Genomic DNA, 21,731 nt, shown 5'->3' with positions numbered 1-21,731 from the left:
TGCTTGCGGGGAGGGGCTGCCTTCTCTCCGACACAGGCCTTTTCCTGCCTTTTTCCTCCCGTGTCTGTCCAGCAGTGTCCGACCACAGGGGGGGTGGGACCCTACCCGGCCTTGCGGCGGGGAGCTCCCTAGGCTGCAAGAGGGTGAGATGCCCTGGTCTCAGTGCAGCCGCTGCTGCCTCCCCGGTGCCTGTGACTTCAAGCCCAAGTCAGGGCTAATGTCTGTGTAATGCGGGGAGCAAGCGTGCCTGAAGTGTTTGACAAAGTCGACCACCTTTCTGAGTTCTCCAGGCTTCCGCTGTAATGCTAGGCAGGCCCTAAGGGCAGAGGCCCCCAGACCCAGGATCCACAGCGCTTGGCTTCTTGGCCGTCTGGTGCAGAGGCGAGTGGCATTGGCGCCTGCCCTCCCTGTGTTGTCCCTGTGACGTCCTGAGTCACCATCTTGGGCCTGGCTCTCCTATGACGAAGTGGCCATTTTCTGAGCGGGAGAGGATGCTCCCTGGGCCCATCCTATGTTCAGGTGTGTGTCCACGGCCCAGGGCGGGACGGGTCTGGTGCTGACGGTTTGTCCTCCCGCAGCTGTTCATGTCTCGCCTTCCTGTTCTTAGAATCTTCACTGTCCTCCCGTGGCCCTTGAGGACCTTGGTTCCTCTTTCTGGAGTCCTCTGTGGTTCCCTCCCCTGTGAGGCTGCAGCCGTGGCCTCTGGCGTAGTTGGGCTAGCTGTGAGCCCTTGAGCCAGTTGCTTGCCCTTTCTGGGCCCTGCCTTCCTGATGTGATTGAGGGACCTCCCCAGCCGACATTAGATTGGTGCAAGTTTTTGACTCCTAGGCTGTCTGGCACTTCTGCCCCCTGAGGCTTTCAGGCCTAAGAGCTCCTCAGAGTGCCCAGTGATCCCTACTGACCCCACAGTCTGAGAGCAGGGCTCTGGGTGGGCTGGGGGGAGCAGTGATTACCCCACTACTTCAAAGGAAGCCCCTGGGGTAGGGGGAAGGGGTCCCTACTCCATGGAGAGGTTTGTTTACCTTGATGCCCAAATCCAGTGTCCCCGGGACAGAGACCTCCTCCCAGAGAGCACTGATCTGGCTCCTCCTCCCCACTCTGCCCAGACTGATTTCTCCCCTTTGGCTGCTGGAAGGCATAGAGCTGAGGTCCTGGAGTTCTGGGGGTTCATGTCGTTTTGGCTCAAACTGTTGTATTCTCTTTCCTTCCCTCTGCCACTCAGCTTGGTTTGGTGCCCAAAACTTCCTCCTGGGCCCGCCCCTGAGGTTGGTTGGGCTTAGCTCTCCCGGGGCCCCTCAAAGCCGATCCAGGCCCCCTGCTGCTGGGCTTCTGGCCTGGGCACTGGTCTCCTGCAGCCTGGGCCGGCCTCTGAGCCCCCTTGTGCTGTCACTGAGGCGGCTCAGTTCTTTCAGCCTGGGCTCTGTGTCAAGGGCCAGGCCACCCCGGGGCCCAGATGTCTGTATACACAGCAGGCACCCGTGTCAGCTCAGTGTCGCTTCTGCTCAATGTCTACCTCTTGCAGTTCCCATGTGACCAATGTGCTCCCCCACAGCAGCTGCTGGTGGGGGTGGCTGGCACCACTGGCAAATGAGGTCCCTGCTGGGGCTGGAGGGGGAGGTGTTCAAACTACCAGCCCTTAACCCTGCTCTCTCTACTAGAAATGTGTCTTCTCTAGCCTGCCCGCTCCTGCCACATCTGCCCCACCTGTCCGCCAGCTCTCTGCTTCACTTTCAGTCCCGCATCTGCATACAGCAGCACCAAGTGCTGGCAAATCTGGTGGGGAGGAGCGACCACTGGCCCCCTCTCTGGTCCGGCCTCCTTTCCGGTCCTGGTGGTTCAGTCTTTCCTGGCTCTCCATATAAGGCACCAGCTCATGTGGCATAGCCACCTCACCCCCAACCCTCCCCTTCCTTTCCAGAATATCCCCTGAATGAAACCTGGGCAGACTTAGTCTGGTTCTCTTAAACTCCACCATCTCCTTTTTGCAGAAGACACTGATGTATTACTCTCAAATCATAAAATAATTAGCGTGAGATATTTCTCCCCTGGTTCGATTCCCTCTGCCTTTTCTGAGAACCCCAGGCTTGGAGCAGGAGCGAGAAAGCATGCTAGGGCGCTGGGGAGTTTTGAGTCCACGTGAGCAGGGTTCTGTGATTTTGGGGGTCGGTGCTGGGATGCGGGGCCTAGCAGGAGGCCACACCCCCTTCCTTTCAGGAGCTCTGGATCAGGTCTCCGAAGACTCACCCCTGCGCTGCTGAAGGTGTACAGTCATGAGCTGTTGTGAATGTTCGCTCTAGGAGCTTTAGTGGGCATGTGACTGCATGTGACTGAGTGTGTGTGCAGTTCTGTGTAGCGACAGACGCAGACCACGCTGGGCTCAGCGCTGCTTTCACAGCAACGGTAACCAGTATGCACTTCCTCTCCTTACTGATGGTTTGTTCAGTTCTGTTCGTGCAGTGATGTTGGAGAAAAACAAAGTGGTGTCATTGTCTGGAGGGGCTGCTGCCCGTCTCCGAGTAGTTCTGTGACCCCCCCACTGGCTGTTTTCCAGGGAATCCTCCCTCAGGAGTTGGAAAGCAGGCCTCCCTGCCTGACCAAAGCGTCCTGTTTCTCGTGTGGCATGTTTGTATTCCCAGCTCGGTGGCTGTCCTCACAGATGGCCTGCCTGCCACCTTTCTCTTCGTTCACCCTGGTGGGGTTCAGGGTGCACCCGCGGCCGGGGCCTGCTCTTCTGGCATCATGGGCTTTTTCTAAAGAGTGTGATTCCTCCCTCAAGCTCCACAACCTTTTAAAAATAAAACAGGAGACTTTCATACATTCGGATGAATGGCCCTCCTGCCTGGATAGTGGGCCAGAGGAAATAAACATGTTTGAATCCCAGTATTCAGATTCTGGGGAAGGGTTGTGGGCTCTCTGAAAGAGGGGAGGTGGGGTCTCATGGCTTTTTAAGTCATTTTACCACTTGGAGCCCGAACCCATGCCCAGAAGTGTCCCGCAGACAAAAGATGGAACCAACGTTGAAGTGAAAGCTGGGCCCGTGGCAGAGTCCAGTGTGGTGTGCTTTTGCACGGATGCTCTTCCACCCCGCCCCGGGAGGGGCCCCCAACTGTGAAAGAGCCTAGCAGCTGACCCCGCCTTAAACAACCAACTTTCCCACTGAGTCCCCGGGGGTTTGGGTGCCAAGTGCACTGGAAACCTATTCTCTTTAGCTCAGCCACAAGAAGTCACCTCCCTCCTCCCGCTCGCTCTGGGCTCAGGGGAACTTTCTTAAAAATTATATTTAGGGTTAAGTCCAAGCAGCGAGGCCTGGTCTGGGTCCTGCTCTTTTTGCTAAGAAACCAATAGGGTGGTTGGGAGAAATAGCAGTTGAACCCCACTCTTGTTGGGACAAGGAGTGGCAGGGGACACCAAGGAGGGGCAGGACAGGAGGGCGGCTCTCTCATGGGGAACCCCACCCTTGGACCCCACGTCCTTTTCTATTTGTTCACTCGGTGGTGGCAGCCTGTCTGATCTTGTCCGTGGTCTGACCGTTCCTAAGTGTGTGACTCTCAGCATCTGTGGTGGCTGGTTCTGTGATGAGCAAGGTTTATTATATTCTTCATGGCTGCCTTGTACAAAATCCGTTGGGAAAGAAAACGTAAAATACCAGATTTCTAACAAGACAAAAACAACATTATGGAGTTATAAGATTTTTACAACTGGTCTTTGATTTTGATGTGAGCCGGTTTTTAACTTTCAAACGTTGTCACTTAAATAAAAACCTTATTTGCCTTTAGAATATGCTTTGCTCTGAATGACACCGAGAAACCTTTCCTGTTACTCCTGGTCTCCCGGACCTGTGGGCGGGCTGGCTGGGAGTGAGCGTGGATGAGGGGAACAAGGCTTGGCTCCACACCATAGACGGAGGGAGGGCGGGGGCAGGTGACAGAGAAGGGATGCCAAATACGGAGAGAGTCTTTATTATGAAAAGCACTGTTAATGAGGAAAGGTACACACTAGTTTCTTTCTCATAAAATGACAAAGCAGATATTTAAAGTAACTTACAAAGGGCAGGAGCTGTCCTGAGCAGTGCTGCTCCTCCCTGGCACCCACAATGCTGAGAATATAAATAGGTACCCATGGGCCCCGTGTTGCAGAGCCTGAAAATCTCTCCCATCCCTTCTCTCTCTTTTTTTTTTTAAGGTATATTTTTTAAAAAGATTTTATTTATTTATTTTTAGAGAGAGGGGAAGAGAGGGAGAAAGGGAAAGAAACATCAATGTGTGGTTGCCTCTATGCGCCCCCAACTGGGGACCTGGCCCACAACTCAGGCATGTGCCCTGACCGGGAATCGAACCGGCAACCCTTTGGTTCTCAGGCTGGCGCTCAACCCACAGAGCCACAACAGCCAGGGCTCCCATGCCTTCCTTTGGAGCAGGGATGGGAGCTGGTTCCCAATACCCTGGCACTGGTAACATGGGGTGACTCCTCGCAGATCCCATTCCTGGGTACACAACTCAGTGCTTAGTGCTCAGATACCTTCTGGAGCCTGCACTTCATATTGCAAAAGACACAATCACAAGGCTCAAGTGTGGGGGCATCTCAAAGCCCAAAAGGGGAGTAGGATGAACACCCCCCCCTACCCCTCCCAGGTCTCTTGAGCCACCCTTGGGCTGGGGCAGGTAGTCTCTGCTGGGCTCAGATGTGGCCCAGGGGGCACTGCTATGTCCTAGAGACTTCCTCCAGGAACTCGAGGGGAGGCACGGACCCTAGGTGTGGGGACATGGGGGTCAGGTGTTGCTTTCTTCCTGCAAGACAGAGCTCAGGACAGGGGAAGTAAGGATACCATAGCATTCCCCCAAAATGAGGGGCTGGAAGGGGACAGGGTCAGGAAGGTGAGCAGCTCCAGCTCCAGGCTGGCAGGAAGACTGTACTTCCCATCCTGCTGGCCATCAGCTCTGTGGGTTTTTCCAGAAGACTCGGTTCTCCAAATATGCATATGTGCTCACGTGGGAGGAGGAGGGGAGGAAGCAGGGGCCCCTGAGAGCGGTGCTTGGTGCTCGGGAGGATGCCGTTACCTGAAGGGCACTGTCCTCAGTCACGAAGGAGAGAGACAGTCATGTCACCGCTAGAGACAGGAAAGCAGGAGAGACAGATACCATTGGGTGCTTCATGCTCCGGGGGGCCCTCCCAACTCGGAGGCCCCACCGAAAAGCCCGTCATGGCCATGTACAAATGGCTCCAAGCTCGGGCAGCTCCAGACCCAGGATCTGCCCTCACGACGGGGTCCTGAGCAGACAGACCAGGAGCTCCAAGCAGCCATGCAGCTTTTCCCAACTCCATGGGCAGGCCGGGCATCAGGGAGCCATGGCGAGTGTCGGAGGCAGGGCAGGCCTTTCAGGAACCAGGTACCAGTCTGGTGCAGTTCCGCGTGATGGACAAGGGCCATATATATCCGGGGTGCATCCTTAACCACCGCCCCAGCCCCAATTAGGTCTTTTGTGCCCTCTCGTGTTGCAGGTAAAGAGACCAAGGCTCAGAGGAGGGGAGGGACTGGCCAGGGTCACACAGTGGGCCAGAGCCAGAGGCCTGCCTAAAAAGGAGGACCCTCCCAGCCATTTCCCTCTGAAGCATGGGAAGCCAGCTTACCTCTCTTCAGCCACAATGGCCACATCCAGCTCCTGGGACAGCTTCTGGAGATGTTGGATTCCTGCCCCCACAGGCTCTAGGTCGCTGTCAGACTCACTGAATAGAAGGAAAAAGCCACAGGCACCAGTGACTAGTTGGAAACCTGTGGCAGGAGCCCCTTTCAACCCAGCACTGCAGCCTGGGGTCTATGGGGGCTGGTCATCCCCCTAGAACCTCACTCCAGGAAGTGACATCAGAGCAACTTAGAGCAGCTGGCAGAAAACGGATGGATTGAGGCTCATGAGGTCAAGGTCAAGGGCAGGTGATCCTGCAAAAAGGTGAGCCCTGCTCTTCCTCACTTGGGGCTCAGTCCCAAGATGGCTGCCAAACTGGTGTCCAGGCTCACTAGGAGGCTTGGGAGAGTGTGATACAGACAGAGCTAAGCTCACCTCTTCCTTTTGCAGATGGGGAAACTAAGGCCCTAAGGGCTTCCCCGGCTCCCTGACCGGGGGGTGTGGGGGGGGGGGGCCAGGAGTTGCCCAGAAGCCATTGGACCATTAACGCTTTGGGGGCAGGGTGCTCTTCTGCTTACCTGGGTGAGCAGAGGGGCTCTGTAGAGGAGTAGGGGCTCTGGAAGGCGGCCTCCCTCCTGGACCTCCGCAGTGGGTATGCGCGTGGGCCCACGTGGGTGGAGAGGCAGTGATGCTCTCTCTCCCAGGGGCTCAGACTTGAGCGGACAGTGGTGGGTCCAGACAGCCGGGTGCTCCTCTGGCTCATGCTGCGACCTGTGGGGCTATTGCCCTTCTGCGTCTCCCTCTTCCTCCTCCTGGCTTTCACCTGGGTTCCCACCAGCCACTTGGAACCGCTGTGGCAGGACTCCTGGATTCTCTGAGACAGGTACGTGGAAATGTGAGCACAGATAAGCCAAGGACAAGCACCCTAGTCTCCAAGCCATACCTCCGGCCCCTCCACCTATCAGCTGTCCTGCACACACAAGCAGCTTTTAGTCTCAGCGGCGAGGGATATGGGTGATGCCATGTGGCATGGGTCCTCTGCCAGGGCCCAGTTTAGAGCCCCCAGGGTATGAGTGCAGGGGTCAGCGGCAGAGCCACTCTGGCTCATAGAGCCTCCATTCACCTAAATCCGAACCCTCTTTCGGGACACAGACTAATCCAGAGACTCGAGGGCAAAGCCTGCTCTCCAGGATACCATGGGATAATTTGTCCCTCTGCTTCTGTTCTTACTCTATTCCATCCTCCACACTGATGCACAGAGATCATCTCAGGGGCAGTTCTTATCATGACACTCAACTGCTCCACACCATTCTAGGGCTGCTCATCGCCCACAGAGTCAAGCCCTAACCCCGAGCCTTTCACACCAGCTGGACGACGGCTGTGCCTCCACTTGGAAGTCCGCGGTCATCTCACACCCGACGTGAGTGACAGCTTCCTGCCCAAACATGTCATCTGACACCAAACCCTTCCAAATCTACCTTCTGAGCAGCTCTCAAAGTTGCTTACTCCTCTGCAAGTCCAGGCCCCCAGGTCCCATCATGGAAAAGTCCCTTTTCCATCAAGTAGCTGGAGAACAAGTTCTAATATGCTAATTAGACCCGGTTCCCACGCTGTTATAAGTTCTTCCCACTGGCTCCAAGACTACCGGTATCTCTCGGGAGTGTCGACACCTTGGGCATTCTGGGCGCCTCTCACTGCCCTGCCTTGCTCTCTGGCCACACCCAAACTAAGCTCCTGCCAGCTCTCTTCACTTTCTCCATCTCCCTCGGCTCTGAGTCTGGACTCACACTAGTCCCCCGGTCTTACGTGCTCCTCGTTCTTCCCCTTTCTTGAGTGAATTCCATGGAATGACCTGCTCAGGGAAGTCTTCACCCACTAAGCTTGTTTTGGGTGTCCTCCCACCATGAGCTACTTGCTTACAATTTCATCTTGTGTTGTGGGGATGTTTCCTCGAGGACACTGTTCTCGTTCACTCACTCAACTGTTTGTTGAGCACCTACTAAGTGCCAGGAACTATTCGGGGTGCTGGGGACGCACCACTGAACGAATAAAGTCCTTGTCTTTATGGCACCTATGCTCTTGGGGGCTCCTTAAGGCAGCACTTGACCTGGACATGGTCAGCATACCTGGGACGCGGCACCCCAGGCGTTCTTAGCTGAGCGAGCTGCAGCCTGCAGGCCCTGCTGCTCCAGCTCTGGGGTTTCCAGGCGTGTCCAGGAGGGGCCCGGCCCCGCGTTGAGGCTGACTGCTCTGAGGGGCAGCCTCCCTTGGAATTGTCTGCAGAGGCAGCCCAGGGCTCCCCTGGAGGTCTCCAGATGGTCAGCCGCGGGCTGCAGCACCTCATTCTCCTGCAGCTGCTCGTGGTCCTGTAGAGATCTCCTGCAAATGGAGACACTCATGCCTGGCCACCGAGAGGCCATCTGCCTGGCCAAGAGTCTGTTCTGTCCGCCAGACCCTGGGGAGGAGGTCAAAAGGCAGGTCAGCAAGGCATCCTCCACCCCATTCTCAAGCTCCACAGAGACAGACCCTGGGTGAAGGAGAAGCAGGCTGGGGAGGGGTGCACTTGGCAACTGTGGGTTCGAGGAGGAGGTGCTTCCTGAAACGTGGAGATGGTCAACAAGGCCCAGAAGAGGGCAGAGGCTGAACAAGGCTGGTCAGCGTTTCCTGCGGCCCCTTGTCTAAAACAGCTGTCTCTCCATCCCAGCCTCCTTTCTGCCAGGGTCGCCTCAGGCCGGGAGGGAGGCGGTCATGATCAGCCCTCCTCGAGCCTCAGCAAATGGGCCCAGCGCGCGATCAGCGCCTCTTTTACAACTTGCCCTGACCCAGTGTGCTCCTGCGGACACCCTGGCCGGCGGGCCAGAGCCCCGGATTTCCAACTTGCAATACCCAGACGCCCCACACGCGTGCCTGTCCTGACTAGACACCTCCTCGCCCCCGCGGTCCAGGTCTCTTCTGAACAGAAGCCCCACGATGCCCCGGCCTGCACTCACCCAGGAGCTTCCACGGTCACCGGACGCCGAGCACAGATGCACCTCGCCCACCCCAGCTGATTTTTGAAACTCCGCGCGGACCCGCCCCCTGGCTCTGTTCTGATAGCTGATTGGCTCCGTCCCCGCCCCGCTGTCGCACCAGAGATCCCATTGGCTCTCTGCTCTTGAGGCCGCGAATCTCGCTCTCATATTTGCCGGGTTGTCCCCATTCATCCCTAAGGACACCCGCGGGGCTGGGTGTGGCGTGACGCTGCCTGATGCTCTGTGTCCGCGGGTCCCGCCTCCGTCGCCGCTGGATTCCTCCGCCGCCCGCAGGCTCGGCCCCGGCGCCACCTCCCGGACGCCCGGCCGCAGGCCGCCGGGGCCCCTCCTAGAACTGCAGGGAGTTCTGGCGGGTCTTACTGGGCGGGGCGGAGGCGGGGCCCCGGGCGCTTCGGGACCCCCTCCCACCCAGCTTGGAGGTCTCAGAGGTTTTGTCACAAGGAACTGGGGGCCTGAGTTCCCGTGGAGGTTTTGTTTCAAACTTCCCTCTTGACCCTCTGCCTTCCTGAGACAAAGCTTTGCGCTCGTGTTCCCCATACTCGCCATCCCCCGTTCTACCCCCTAAAAATGCATCCTGGAAGAGCGGACAGTTGGGAGCACACCTCCGCTCCCTCAGCTCATTGACCTCTTCCCTCTCTCCAGTCGAATGCCTCCCTCCCCTTAGCATCCAAACGAGCGAAAAATTATGACATTTAGAAAACACCCCGCTCCCTGTCCTTCCTTTATTGGATCCCCCCCCCGCCCCCCCAGCCACTGTTGCTGAGGGGCTCCTTGAAGCTCTGTCCTTAGTCTCCTCTTCATCTCTGGGTGATTACACCCACCCCTCTGGCCTCGGTTACTGCCCCCACCTCCCCCCGCGCCCCCAACACACGCGGGATGGTGAGAATCCTGAACACATATGGGACAAGTTACATGCACCAAGAACCTGCGTCAAGCACTTTATTATTATGAACTCATTTGATTCTCCTTGCAGCCTAAGACTAGATGAGGAGACTCAGGTATGGAGAGGTTGTGTTTGTTCCCAGTTTGCCACAGTTATTATGTAGCAGTTAGTATGTGTACACAAGCCTGCCACTCTGGGCCCAGGGTCCATGCCTCTCACCACTGCACCTCACTGCCTTCGCTCAGCCTGCACCTCTCCCAGACAGGTGTGTTTAACCACTTCCTGGCCGCCCAGCTCCTCCTGCGCTCTGCACCACTTAAATCAACACCCCAACAAACATCACCCTGGTCTCTCCTGGCCCGCCTCCTTCTCCATGTTCCCTCTCGGATCTTTCCAAATACCTACTGGTATCTGATAGATGAAACACTGTGCTAAAAATGAGTCATGGAAGTCAATAGAGCAGATGCATCCTTAACCTCATGGAGCTCAAATCTAGTGTGTGGGGAGAGATGGATATTAATGAATCAAGGTACCAATAATGAATTAATCCAAGAAAATTATGAAACAAAAATAGTCATTTAAAGCTGATACCTAGAGAATGAATTAACCAAGTAAAGCATGTGTGTGTTTGAGTGTGTGCCTGTGTGTGTATATGTGTGTGGGGGGGGACTTCTTGCACAGTGAATATCATGTTCAGGGGAATCAGTACCCAAGGAAGACCCCAGCACACACACACACACTCGTATGCGTAATGGAAACAAACGTTTCCTGAAACAATACTTGACTATGTGTAATGTCCTTTGATATTTTATCTATTTTTTTAAAAATGCGGGTGACAATTTACTACATGGATTTTAGAATGGCTCACCGCTCTAGTTTGCCTGTTCACCTGGGTCCCCTAGTTGGGTTGTTTGTTTCCCAAGTGTTAGAAGTGTTTGTTTCCAAGCCTGTTTATGCCAGTAGTGTTTGTTACTGTAGGTAGGGAATTGAAGTCATGTCCTTTACCAATGAAATATGAGGGGGGGGAGGAGCAAGAGTTGTTATTTTTAGGAAAACTAAATTGAAGGTATGGGAAAGACTAGGGAAAGAGAAACACTTAGAAACAAGTCTTCCAAATTAGATCGTCTTGCCGCAATTGTCTGTCAGTACCTGTCACAATGCCTGACACTTCATGTTCATGGATACAACAGCTTATATCTGCCCACGATGTGTGTGCTAAGTGCATTTCTTTATTCTTCTTTCACCCTCAAGGCAATTCTATGAAGTAGACACTATTGTTACTCCCATTTCAGATGACAAAACTGAGGCTCAGAATCTTGCTCACAATGGAGGAGTCAGAGCAGAAACTTAAGCCCTGGATCTCTGACTCTAACACCTGAATTCTTTTATTTGTTTATTTTTGTCAACTTAACTTTTTTTATCCTCACTTGAGTACAAGGGAGGAAGAGAGAGAGAGAGAGAGAAACATCAATCAGTTGCCTCCCTCACACACACCAGCCTGAGACTGAACCTGCAACCTAGGCATGTGCCCTGACTGGGACTCGAACCTGCTCCAGCCGACTGAGCCACACCAGCCAGAGCTAACACCTGAATTCTCAACCTTTGGTTATGTGGTCTCGTCAAGCAACAGGAAGGAATGAGTGAACACCCTCTCTGCATGGGGCTTTTCGCCCCCTTCAATCACAACCATAACTGGCAGGCTCGGTGAAGGAAGGTCAGTTTCCATGGCAATGAGAACAAGGAGGACGAAAAATTGTCTCTCCTTTAAAAAAAAGATTTTATTTATTTATTTTTAGGGAGAGAGGAAGGGAGGGAGAAAGAAAGGAAGACAGACATGGATAGGTTGCCTCTCGTACTCCCCCAACCGGGGACTTGGCCTACACCCCAGGCATGTGCCCTGACTGGGAGTCGAACCAGTGACCTTTCAGTTCACAGGCCAGCACTCAATCCACTGAGACATACCAGCCAGGGGAAACATTTCCTTCTGAATGAAAAGGCTCCCCTTCTGCCTTGCATGGAGCGGTGAAGCTGGGGGGCGCGGTGGAGGTTGTGCTGAGGTGAGCAGGCTCCTGGTTGAGCGGTGGAGGGTACAGGGGCTTCTGCCCCTTTCTGTGAGGAGGAAAACCAATCCCTGGTTCCGAGCTGAGGCTTTCTGGGGCCCAGCTCCAGCCCTGCCCTGCCCTGGGAGCTCCATGTCCAACAGTAAATCTTCTACCGGTTTCCTTGTCCTCACGGAACTGTCCGTCGGAGGGAAGCAGCAGACATGACCCTGTGCAAAATGCCACGAATGCGAAGTGCCAGGGCGGCGAGGGGATAGAATGGGGATGGGAACCACACCTGAGCAGGCTCCCCTTGGCATATGGCACTTTAGCTAAGGAATTAGGGGGGACAAAGCAAGGGGATGAGGCCAATGCGGGGAGGCCAGAGTGCTGCCAGGTTCCAGGACCACAGAAGGCTGAGCCGGACAGAGCGGGCAGGGGCCTGGCAGGCTGGGGCCCGGCAGGCAAGAGCCAGGAGCCGCAGGGCTCTGTGGCAGGAAAGGAGCTTAGAATTTATCCCGAGAGCAGTGGGAAGCCTTGGCTGAATTTGAAGACGGGAGTGGGGTATTTAGAGTTGCTTTGCAATGAAGTCCATTAGGAGGTTAGTTTGGGGGCCAAGTGGTGGTGGGGGGTCTGTCTGGAGGCTGTGACTTGAGCACTTCATTCTTCTCAGCAGTGAAACCGAAACCAGACATCAGCTTCTACACCCTCTTCTCCTCATGCTCTCCCCCCACCTCCCACCCCTGCCACTGAGGGGCCCAATCTCTCAGTTCCATCTTCTCTTGACGATTCTGCAATCCCTGTGTGCACCCTCTGACCCTTCTATAAAGGGAAGCAATTGAAACAGAGGGAGAATTTTAAGTGTGAGACATGATTAGATCTTCTTTTTCCACTGTGAATTATATCATGGACAGAAAAATGCTTAAATCATGAGCCTTGGTAAAATGAATACTTATAAAGCAAACACCATGGATCCATCACCCAAGGGAAAAAACAACATAGCCGGGACCCCAGAGGCAGCCCCGCCCCTTCTGTGTGTCCTGCCCTGCTTCCTCCCTGGACTTTATGGTAATCACTTTTATTTTTCTTTGTAGTTTTTCATCTAAGTATTCACTTTAACTGCTATACATGCAGATAGCTCTAGGTTGCTGTGTGGCTGGAGAAAGGATGGAACAGAAGAGGAGGATTCCCTGCCTCCATACAGGAGTGGAGCTGTGCCCTCAGGATGGAAGGGTGTTCCTGAGCACTCAGGGAAGGACCCTAGAGGGGCCTGATGTGCTGCCCCAGTCTGGGAGGCCCATCTTGAGTACCTTCTCTGGGAGTCTTTTGGCCACAGAACTTCTCTGCCACTGTTTGTTTGTTTGTTTGTTTGTTTTTTAGTTTAGAGCTCTCATGTGAAGATGCCATTGTAAAAAATGGTTAAAAAGTCATTGAACCTCTTTGCCAATGAAAACTGCCTAACATGTTACTCAGTTATTCCACTTCTGGATATATATATATATATATATATATATATATATATATATATATATACACACACACACACCAAGAAGAATTGAAAGCAGGGGCTCAAATAGATATTTGTACTACACATTCATAACAGCATCATTCACAGTAGCCAAAGGATGGAAACAACACAAGTGTTATTGCTGGGTGAATGGACAGAGAAAAGATAGCCTGCGCATGCAGTGCAATATTACTCAAAATATTTCCTTAAAAAGGAAGAAAACGTTTACATCTGCTACCACATGAACCAACCTTGAAGATGTTACACTCAATGAAATAAACCAGACACAGAAGGACAGATACTGTATGATCCCACTTACGCGAGGTCCCTAGAGGTGTCAGAATCATAGAGAAAAAAGGTGGAGTTAGTGTGGGATGGCAGAGTTTCAGTCTGGGAGGATGAGAAAGGTATGGAGACGGACGGAGGTGATGGTGCACAATATGTGAATGTGCTCAGTGCCACTGAGCTGTGCACGTCAAGTTATTTAAAGGGTAAACTTGATGTTATGCACATTTTACCAACAGAAAAAGTCATTATGTGCCCAGAAGGAGTTCTCCCTTGGCTGCTCCCCCACTCCTGAATCAAGCTTCTGTGCTGAGGGCTGGGCTCGTGGGCTGATGAAGTCTTTTTCCAGCCACTATTTGTGGAACAGAGTCCTGTGGGGAAAAGGAAGGCGGTCCTTGTATTTAGGAGCTGGGTTCAGCTGCGTGTGACAGCGGCTCGGACGGCGGAGACCCGGTTCTCCAGTATCCAGTCTGGAGGCAAGCGGTGCAGGGATGGCATGGCGACTCGGCTCCAGGCGGTCCTCCAGGGACCCGGGCTCCTCTGGGCCATCCTTAGAGTGTTTCTCTCACCCACGTGGCTCGTTTACCGCTGTGTCTATATCCTTAGCGGCAGGAGGAGGAAAGGAGAGAAGGGGTATGCTTTCCTCCTTTAAGATGTTTCCCTGGATCTCTGTCCTAGGCGGGAACTCTGTTGCTCTGTAGTGCACACTGTCTGCCCTCGCACCCCTCACGGGGCGCTCAGTGGCCTGGCTGAGGCTCCCTGCTGCCCTCCTGCCTCCTCCACTGTGGCATGGAGCCTCCCCTGCGTGCTCATGCTCCCTCTTCTGTATATCTATGTTTTATTGATTATGCTAGTACAGTCCCAATTTTCCCCCTTTGCCCTCCTCCACCCAACACCCGCCATTCCCTCCAGCAATCCCCCCACTTAGTTCATGTCCATGGGTCAGGCATGTAAGTTCTTTGGCATCTCCATTTCTTATACTGTTCTTACCTTCCCCCTGTCAATGTTGTACCTACCAGTTATGCTTCTTAGTCCCTGCACCTTTTCCCCCGTTCTCCCCCTTCCCCCTCCCAGCCGTCATGGTTCTGTCATGTTCCCTTCACGGACCGCAGGCACCCCCGACACACTGCTTGCATTTCTTTCGAACTCCATCTTGCCACCGTCTTTCCGGAGGGCCTGAGTGGACACCATTGCTCTGGGCTGCATCTCCAACAGACACTTAACTTCTGCCAACTGAACCGAGGAAATACAAGAGGGGTTCAACAAACAGGTGTTGACCTGAGCAGGTTACAAAGCAGTGGGGGACCAGCCACCCACCACTTAACCTGAGGGTGGGGTTCCCCTGTCACATTAGCTGGAACCTCTTTGCCAATGAAAACAGACTGGCTCCCACCGAAAGGGCCGCCTGCAGGTTGGGGTCTTCCTGAGCCCACAGAGGGTACAGAGAGAAACATCTGCTCCCAACCACGCAGGCCACCCTGGCATGGGCTCCCTGAGAGTCTCAGTCCTGGGACTGGCCTCCTAGCCAGGAAGCCAACTGGGATGGACAGAGCTTGTGTCAGGGACCCTTTCCTCCCCTGCAGCAGCTCCGTCTGCGGAGATATTTTCAAGGCTGTTCATGCCCCCTACTTGCCCTGCTGCTGGTCAGGAAGCAAGAAGAAGAGCTTCCTATTGGCCTGCTTATTTATGGAAGAACCACATGGTCTGTGTAGGAGCTTGCATGGTGTGCTTCTCTGGGCTTCTGCCCTGTGAGGGCTGGGATGGCACTTGACAAGCCTGGACTCAGTAATGGGCAGCGATGGGCCAGTGAGGAGCTGCACGTGGCTCGGGCCACGGGAACAGACATAGGAGAGTTGGGTCTGAGAAGGCAGAAAGGTGACGCCAGCAGGAGCAGACATGGGAGAAAGCCACAGACAATTCTAGATCATCCCCAAATCATCTGGATGACTGGATGATCCCTTCTGGTAGAAATGATACTTTGTATGCTGACCCTGGAATACCCTCAGCCCAGTGTCCAGGATCAGTAAACAAGGATTAATATAGTAGTAAGTAAATGTTTAGAAAATGGTGTGCATGGATATGTGCTAAAATGACAATGGTTGTCACTGCTGGTGAGGGGAGCAGAGGCAGGACCTACACGAGCAGGTCAGGCTGTGCCCTGCACGTTGCTCAGCCAAGGGAGAAGGTGGTGTCTGTCCAGCCTGCGCTGCATTCTCCAAGTCAGGTGCCTTTGGGGCTGAAGGAGCCTCTTCCTAATTCTCCCAAAGGTGCTGTGTGGACAGCTGTAAATCATGGGGAGAGGACCAAAACTATAGGTCTGTATCAGTTTGGAATTGGATCCAGCTGAAAGGAACAGAAACCCAGAAGGTAGCGGCTTGGCATAGAGGTCTACTCTCACAAGTCAAGACATAGGGACTCCCAGGACAGGTGTGGGGTTCTAGCCCTCATCCGGAGCCTACAATTTCTCTGTCCTTCTGCTCTGCCATGTTTACTTCAGCTCCATCCTCAAGGCCACAAAATGGCCCCTGGAGAGTGCTTTTTTTCCCTGTAGTTTTTCTGGAAGTCCTGCCCAACAACTTCTGCTCGGGTCACATGAGCCATCCTTATTTGCAAGGGGAGCGGGAAAGGTAGACTTGTAGCTGCTCACCTGGTTACCTAGAAAGAAGGGGGAGAATGAATACTGGACAAGCCAAGAGCAGGCTCCTGGTCAACATCCAGTCCCAGTTTTCTTCCACCTTATTTGGGAACTCTCTAGTGCTAGCGATTGCTAAACGCAAGGCAGCTTGGTTTCTGAAACAAAACGCTTTAAACGGGCTTTGCTCATGCTGCTGGTTCTCCTCCTTCACTGTGGACACGTAGTGCACCCTTGGGAAGGAAGTGCAGGCCTTTCCTTAACATGTTGCGTACCAGGGTATTTAAATGCCTTTTAGAAATGACGAGAATTCTCGCCACCCGCCACCCGTATGCAATGTGTTAAGGACAGCAGTTAAAACATTAGAAGCTACTGCAGGTGCTTTCTGAGATAAGGAAAGGTTGTGTTACATGACAATGCCAGGGGGGCTCAAGCTCTGGGAGGGGGAGGGGGAAGATTTAGGCATGATTCTTAGGCTGCTTCTGGGAGTTGGTAGTTGATTCCGGAGAAGCCTGGACTCAGCCTGACGCTGAGGGAGCTCAGGGGTGTAAATTCCATCTCAGAGAGAGTTGAGATGGAAGCGGGGCTTCCAGATGTCGGGTCAGAGCTGTCAGTCATTAGCTGAGGGCTGCGGAGCAGGGTGGAGGAGAGCACTTGCAGGCTCTCCAGGCTCTGCCCTAGGAGCCCCGGGCCTTGTCTGGGGAAGGATGCAGGAGCGGCAGTGTGGGAAGTCAGTGCCAGGAGCTGGGGTGCGTGCACAGATCAGAAGGGAGGGACCCAGGCAGACGTGGGCCGAGCACGACGTACCTCATTTATACCCGCAACACCCCTGACAGGTCAGGTGGGGAAACTGAGGCTCAGTGAAGCGGAGTGACCTGTTCAGGTGTAAGAGCTGGGACTCTAACCCAGACCTGAATGTCACCTAAGACCCCAGGTCACTGTCCAAGCTTCCACTTCCCTCTTGCTTATTCAATCACTGTCAGGCAGCTGCCTGCTCAGCTGCTCCTGCGAGTCATCCTCTCCCAGGCTGCGCCTTGGACTCATTTTCCCCTGTGATGTCGTCAGCAGACAGGCCATCTCGGATGCCATCACAGTGGCTGGGGCCGTAAACACGGGGCTGCCTGAAGCACGGGCTCATGGGAAGGCAGGTGATGAGGCCCACGGCGGGAGCTCCAGGAGAGATGGGCAGGACAGGTCTGTGGTTTGACTCCAGCATTCAGTGGCTGGGACCGGCTTCTTGAGGTGAAGATGACTCATCCGCCAACAAAGCCTGCAATTCAAGAAGGTGCCACTGGAAGGGGACTTGGAGAGCTGTGCGCCCTGTCACAGTGGAGGTGGGGGCTCAAGGGGGGCTGTCGGCTTGTGCACAGGCACTCGGAGCTTGACTGGGATTTTACCACTCACTGGCTGTGTGACCTTGGGCAAGTTAATGAACCTCTCTGGGCCTCCATTTCCTCACCTTTGAAATGAGAGGCCTCATAGAGGGCTTGGGAGAATTTGGTGAGTTACTGAAATAGTAAACACTCCACAGGGTTGATGATGATGATGATGCAAGTGGTTGACAGGGCTCTCTGGAAGGCCCTTCCTCCCTGGCCTTGGGTAAGGCTCACAGTCACCTCCCTCACCCTGAGTCCTGTCTCCTCCCGCTCAGCTCTCTGGCCTCACCTGGCTACACCCTTCCACACCAATAAGTGTGGGCAGGGGCTTTGGCCTCCCTGCATATTAATAAAGAGAATAATGCTGTTAGGTAACTTTTCTCGAGTGCTTACGATGGACATTTTCTCATTCATCCCCACCGCAAACAAGCTGCGGAGTCGCCCCTGACCCTGCTGGCTGCACAACCAGCACAGCCTGTGCTGCATGTTGGCGGGAGGTGCGGGAAATGGCACAGCCCCGGCCAGCCCCCCAGGGCCAGCTTCAAGCCAGGCTGAGAAGAGATGGTTGAGCAAAGGAATGAATGAATGAACGAATAAGAAAACGTGTGAGTAAATATTCTGCCCTGTAGAAGGCCAAGCCAAGCTGTTCACAGAGGTTGCTTCCAAGCGTTCTAGCTAAGAGCCATTCAGAGACAGACCAAGGGCAGCCTGGTGCGGCCACAGGGTAGGGGTGGGGGTGGGGGCGGGGGCAGAGCACGAGGGGTCTGCAGCCTGGACTCTCAGATGCTGAGGTGCGCTGGCTGGCTGGGTCACTCACCAGGCTTGTTGGGGGAAGTGCTGGAGGCCCCTTCCTCCTCTGGCTTCCTGCCTGCTCAACGTTGCCAAGCCAGTGCCCTGTGGACCCTCGAGGGGCAGCGCAGAGGGCTCCTGGATGGGCCGGGAGGCCCCGCTGAGGATGAGGGCCAGTGCTATCGCCTCTGCTGGGGACATCGGCTCAGCACGAGAGGGAGAGGGGCAGGCACTGGAGGCCAGTGACAGCCTGGACCCCCCGCCCCCCTCACCCCAGGAGGGCACTGGACAGGGGGTCCTGTGTGTGGCTCTGTCAGACGGACCCAGCTCTGTCCCTTGAGCTGTGTGGTTGTGCGCTTGAGGCTTGCCGCTTGACCTCACCTTCCTCCTCTGTAAAATGGGATGAAAGGGGACTTCCTCCCGACTCCTGGGATTCCTGCGCTCTGCACTAAGCCCTTTACCTTCACTGAACCAGGCTGGCTCCTTAACAGGTGAGGACATAGACAGAGAGGAGGAGCGACTGCCTGAGGTCACCCAGCTACCAAGTGGACTCTGTCGCTGTCCTGCCCCCAGAACACCCCCAGAACCCACTTCTTCATGCCGGAGTCTGGGGTCACCTGTGACTGACCTCAGGGCTTTTTCCAGTTGGAAGAGCAGGTGAGCTAAAACAGCTGGGGGCCTGAGAGTTACTGCCGCAGAAGTTCTCGGCCCACACAGGTGTGGGCTTGGTGCACCAGAGCCCCAGCTCCGGGGACACGCTACATGCTCTGTCGCAGGCTCTGAGCAGGACAGAGCCCCAGGGCCCCAGTGGCAATATCCTTGATAACACACCCTTCATGGCTTCCTTCCTTTCCCGGCCCCACTTGCCCACCCCCCTGACAATGCCTCCTAAATCAAGTACTTACCCTTGAATCCTTGCCCCAGTGCCTGAGACCCCCCTGACCCCCAGGTCTGGACCTGGATCCAGAAAGTTGGGTTCTGGAATCCCCGTTCTTAAACACAGCTCTCCAGACCCCTCCTGCTGAGAGCACAAGGTGTGTGCAGTGTTCCAAGGGAGGCGCGGAACCAGGAACAGAGCAGGAAGGGCGGCTGCTTTTGTTACTCCTTGTATTTGTATCACTGTTCTCCCACGCAGGCAACAACAGTTTTGAAGGCCCCTCCCAGCTCGCACCTTCCACAAGCAGCCTGGTGAGCATCATTCCCTCAGTGAGGGTATCCCAAACCAAGCCTGCAAGGAGCACCCGGCACCTCCTACCTACCGTCACACATCTGACACTCACCAGGGATTGTTTGGTAAGCAGGCCACTGACAGGTGAGCGTGGGGGTCTGCAGCTCTCCCATGCCTGGATCCCGGTCAACGACCCCTTTTCCTGGTCAGACCCCTGCATCCCTGGGCAATGTCCTCCATGCATCATACAGCATGAACTCTTTCGTCCCACCCTGTCTGCCTCTGGGGATGAGTCCCCTGCAAAGAAGGCAACACAGTCTACCGGTGCATACCCCCAACACCTGCCTCCCCAGCCTGGGCTCCTGGAGGCAGTGACCCTGCAGTAGCAACCCTGCGCCCAGAGAGGGGCAGAAGCGTAAGCCAGGGGCACCCCCTGCTGGCCACACTTGGGAGAGCCGGAGCTCTGTTGGAAGTGGGCAGCGAGGGCATTTCACCCCGCAAGTGGCCCGCAGGACCCTGAGTGGCCCTGGGGTGCTTTCATGACTGTTGTGGAGCAAGTGTGAGAACCAAACTGTCAGAGACAACCAAATTAGAATGGAAAGAGCCTTTATTAGCTGGCCAGCGACTGCCCACCCGTCCACAAGCCAGACTTAGGTGGACAGCCCCAACCTTAGGGATTGGGGGGGGGGGTTATAAATCATTTCAGGTGCAGGAACTTGGACAGAAATACAGCTTGATAGAAAAAAAATTTCCACCATTCCCCAGGTCATTGCTCAAAGGAATAGGTCACTGCTCAAAGGAATAACAGTTAGGTCAAGTTCCTTGTCCTGCTTGATTGAAGCATGCAACCGTGGGGGTCCTGAGTCCGGGACCCAAGTTCAGCTGATTACCCTGCTAACTGGACATCTAAGAAATACCCTTTAACAAGATGGGTCTTGCTTGGGATGGCTATCGGCTGACCACTGTCCCCACAATGTCCCTGAGCACACCGTTCTTGGTTGCTGGGTTTATTTATTACATAGCGTATAGCTTATGGAGTGCAGCTTCGGAAGGATGGGAGCATAGCATGCACCCCTCCAAGTACTCTGTCACGAGTGAGGTATTCCAGCCGAGGGACCCAAAACCCTGAAGCTTCCCTCTGGATGGTCCAAAATGGGGACTTGGCAGCTTCTGCTCCCTGGGATCTCCGCAGGACAGCCGGCATATCTTCAATGATGAAAATCTGCTAGTGACAAAATATAGGAGAGTGCAGCTCCCTCTTTTTACCACTGAAAGTTACCAGAAGGTCATATGTTCTTTGTGGCGGAAAGGAAATATCCACCCAAGAACACAGTCAAAGTTCTGAAGGTGACTTTACAGACAACTCTGGGAGACCAGCAGATGCACAAGATTTTAAGTCCTAGCCTGAGCAGCAAACTTGAGGCCTGGTTTTCTCTGGATAACACCACTGGATTAGAAAACCCTCATCAGATCTGGACCCAGAAAGACAACCAAGGAAGCGGACACCAAAACGACCAATGGAAATCTCCAGAAACCAGCAATGGCCGGCACTGACCTGAATAGACACTTCTCCAAAGAGGACATACGGATGGCCAAAGACGTATGGAAAGATGGTCATTGTCACTAGTCATCAGAAAAATGCAAGTTAAAACCACAACGAGATATCACCTCACACCTGTCAGAATGGCTACCATGACTAAATCAGCAAACGGGTGCTGACGAGGATGCGGAGAAAAGGGAATCCTCAGGCACTGCTGGTAGGGATGCAGACTGGTGCAGCTGCTACGGAAAACAGTGTGCAGTCTTTCAAAAAATTATACATGAAACTGCCTTATGACCCTGTGCTTTCACTTCTGAGACTATATCCAAAGAAACCCAAAATGCAAATTATTTACAATAACCAAGATTCAGAAGCAGCCCACATGCCCATCAATAGATGAGTGGATAAAAAGCAAGTAGTACGTTTATACAATGGAATACTACTTGGGGAAAGAAAGAAAAGAAAGAAAGGAAGGAAAGAAGAAAGGAAGAAAGAAAGAAAGAAAGAAAGAAAGAAAGAAAGAAAGAAAGAAAGAAAGAAAGAAAGAAAGAAAGAAAGAAAGAAAGAAAGAAAGGAAGGAAGGAAGGAAGGAAGGAAGGAAGGAAGGAAGGAAGGAAAGAAGGAAAGAAGGAAGGGAGAAAGAAAGAAAGAAAGAGGGGGAAATAAAGGAAATCTTTCCTATTGTGACAGCATGGATGGATCTGGAGAGCATGATGCTGAGTGAAATAAGCCAGTCATTAAAGACAAATACTGTATGATGCAACTGATATGTGGACTCTAATGAACAAAGTAAACGAAATAGAAACAGACTCATAGATACAGAGAACGGACTGAGAACTCTCAGGAAGGAGGCAGGTTG

At 53.9% G+C, this 21,731-nt stretch overlaps 1 protein-coding gene across 1 annotated transcript; it reads right to left on the bottom strand.

Annotated features, from left to right (window-relative positions):
• Positions 1-3,943: 3,943 nt before the first annotated feature.
• LOC149997795 (uncharacterized) lies at positions 3,944-18,365 on the bottom strand. Its single transcript, XM_090257507.1, has 5 exons — positions 18,193-18,365; positions 8,612-8,987; positions 6,200-6,495; positions 5,629-5,724; positions 3,944-5,107 (listed from the first exon to the last, which is right to left on the bottom strand). The coding sequence occupies exons 1-5, from the start codon at positions 18,363-18,365 to the stop codon at positions 5,074-5,076; spliced, it is 975 nt and encodes a 324-aa protein (XP_090113633.1). The 3' UTR covers positions 3,944-5,073.
• Positions 18,366-21,731: the final 3,366 nt, after the last annotated feature.

The sequence above is a fragment of the Furipterus horrens genome, unplaced genomic scaffold (assembly GCF_987537825.1).
Source record: "Furipterus horrens unplaced genomic scaffold, mFurHor1.1.pri manual_scaffold_11, whole genome shotgun sequence".
In the NCBI taxonomy this organism is placed as follows: Eukaryota; Metazoa; Chordata; class Mammalia; order Chiroptera; family Furipteridae; genus Furipterus; species Furipterus horrens.
Note: the sequence above shows the minus strand (reverse complement) of the source record. Positions and strands in the feature narration are given on the sequence as shown.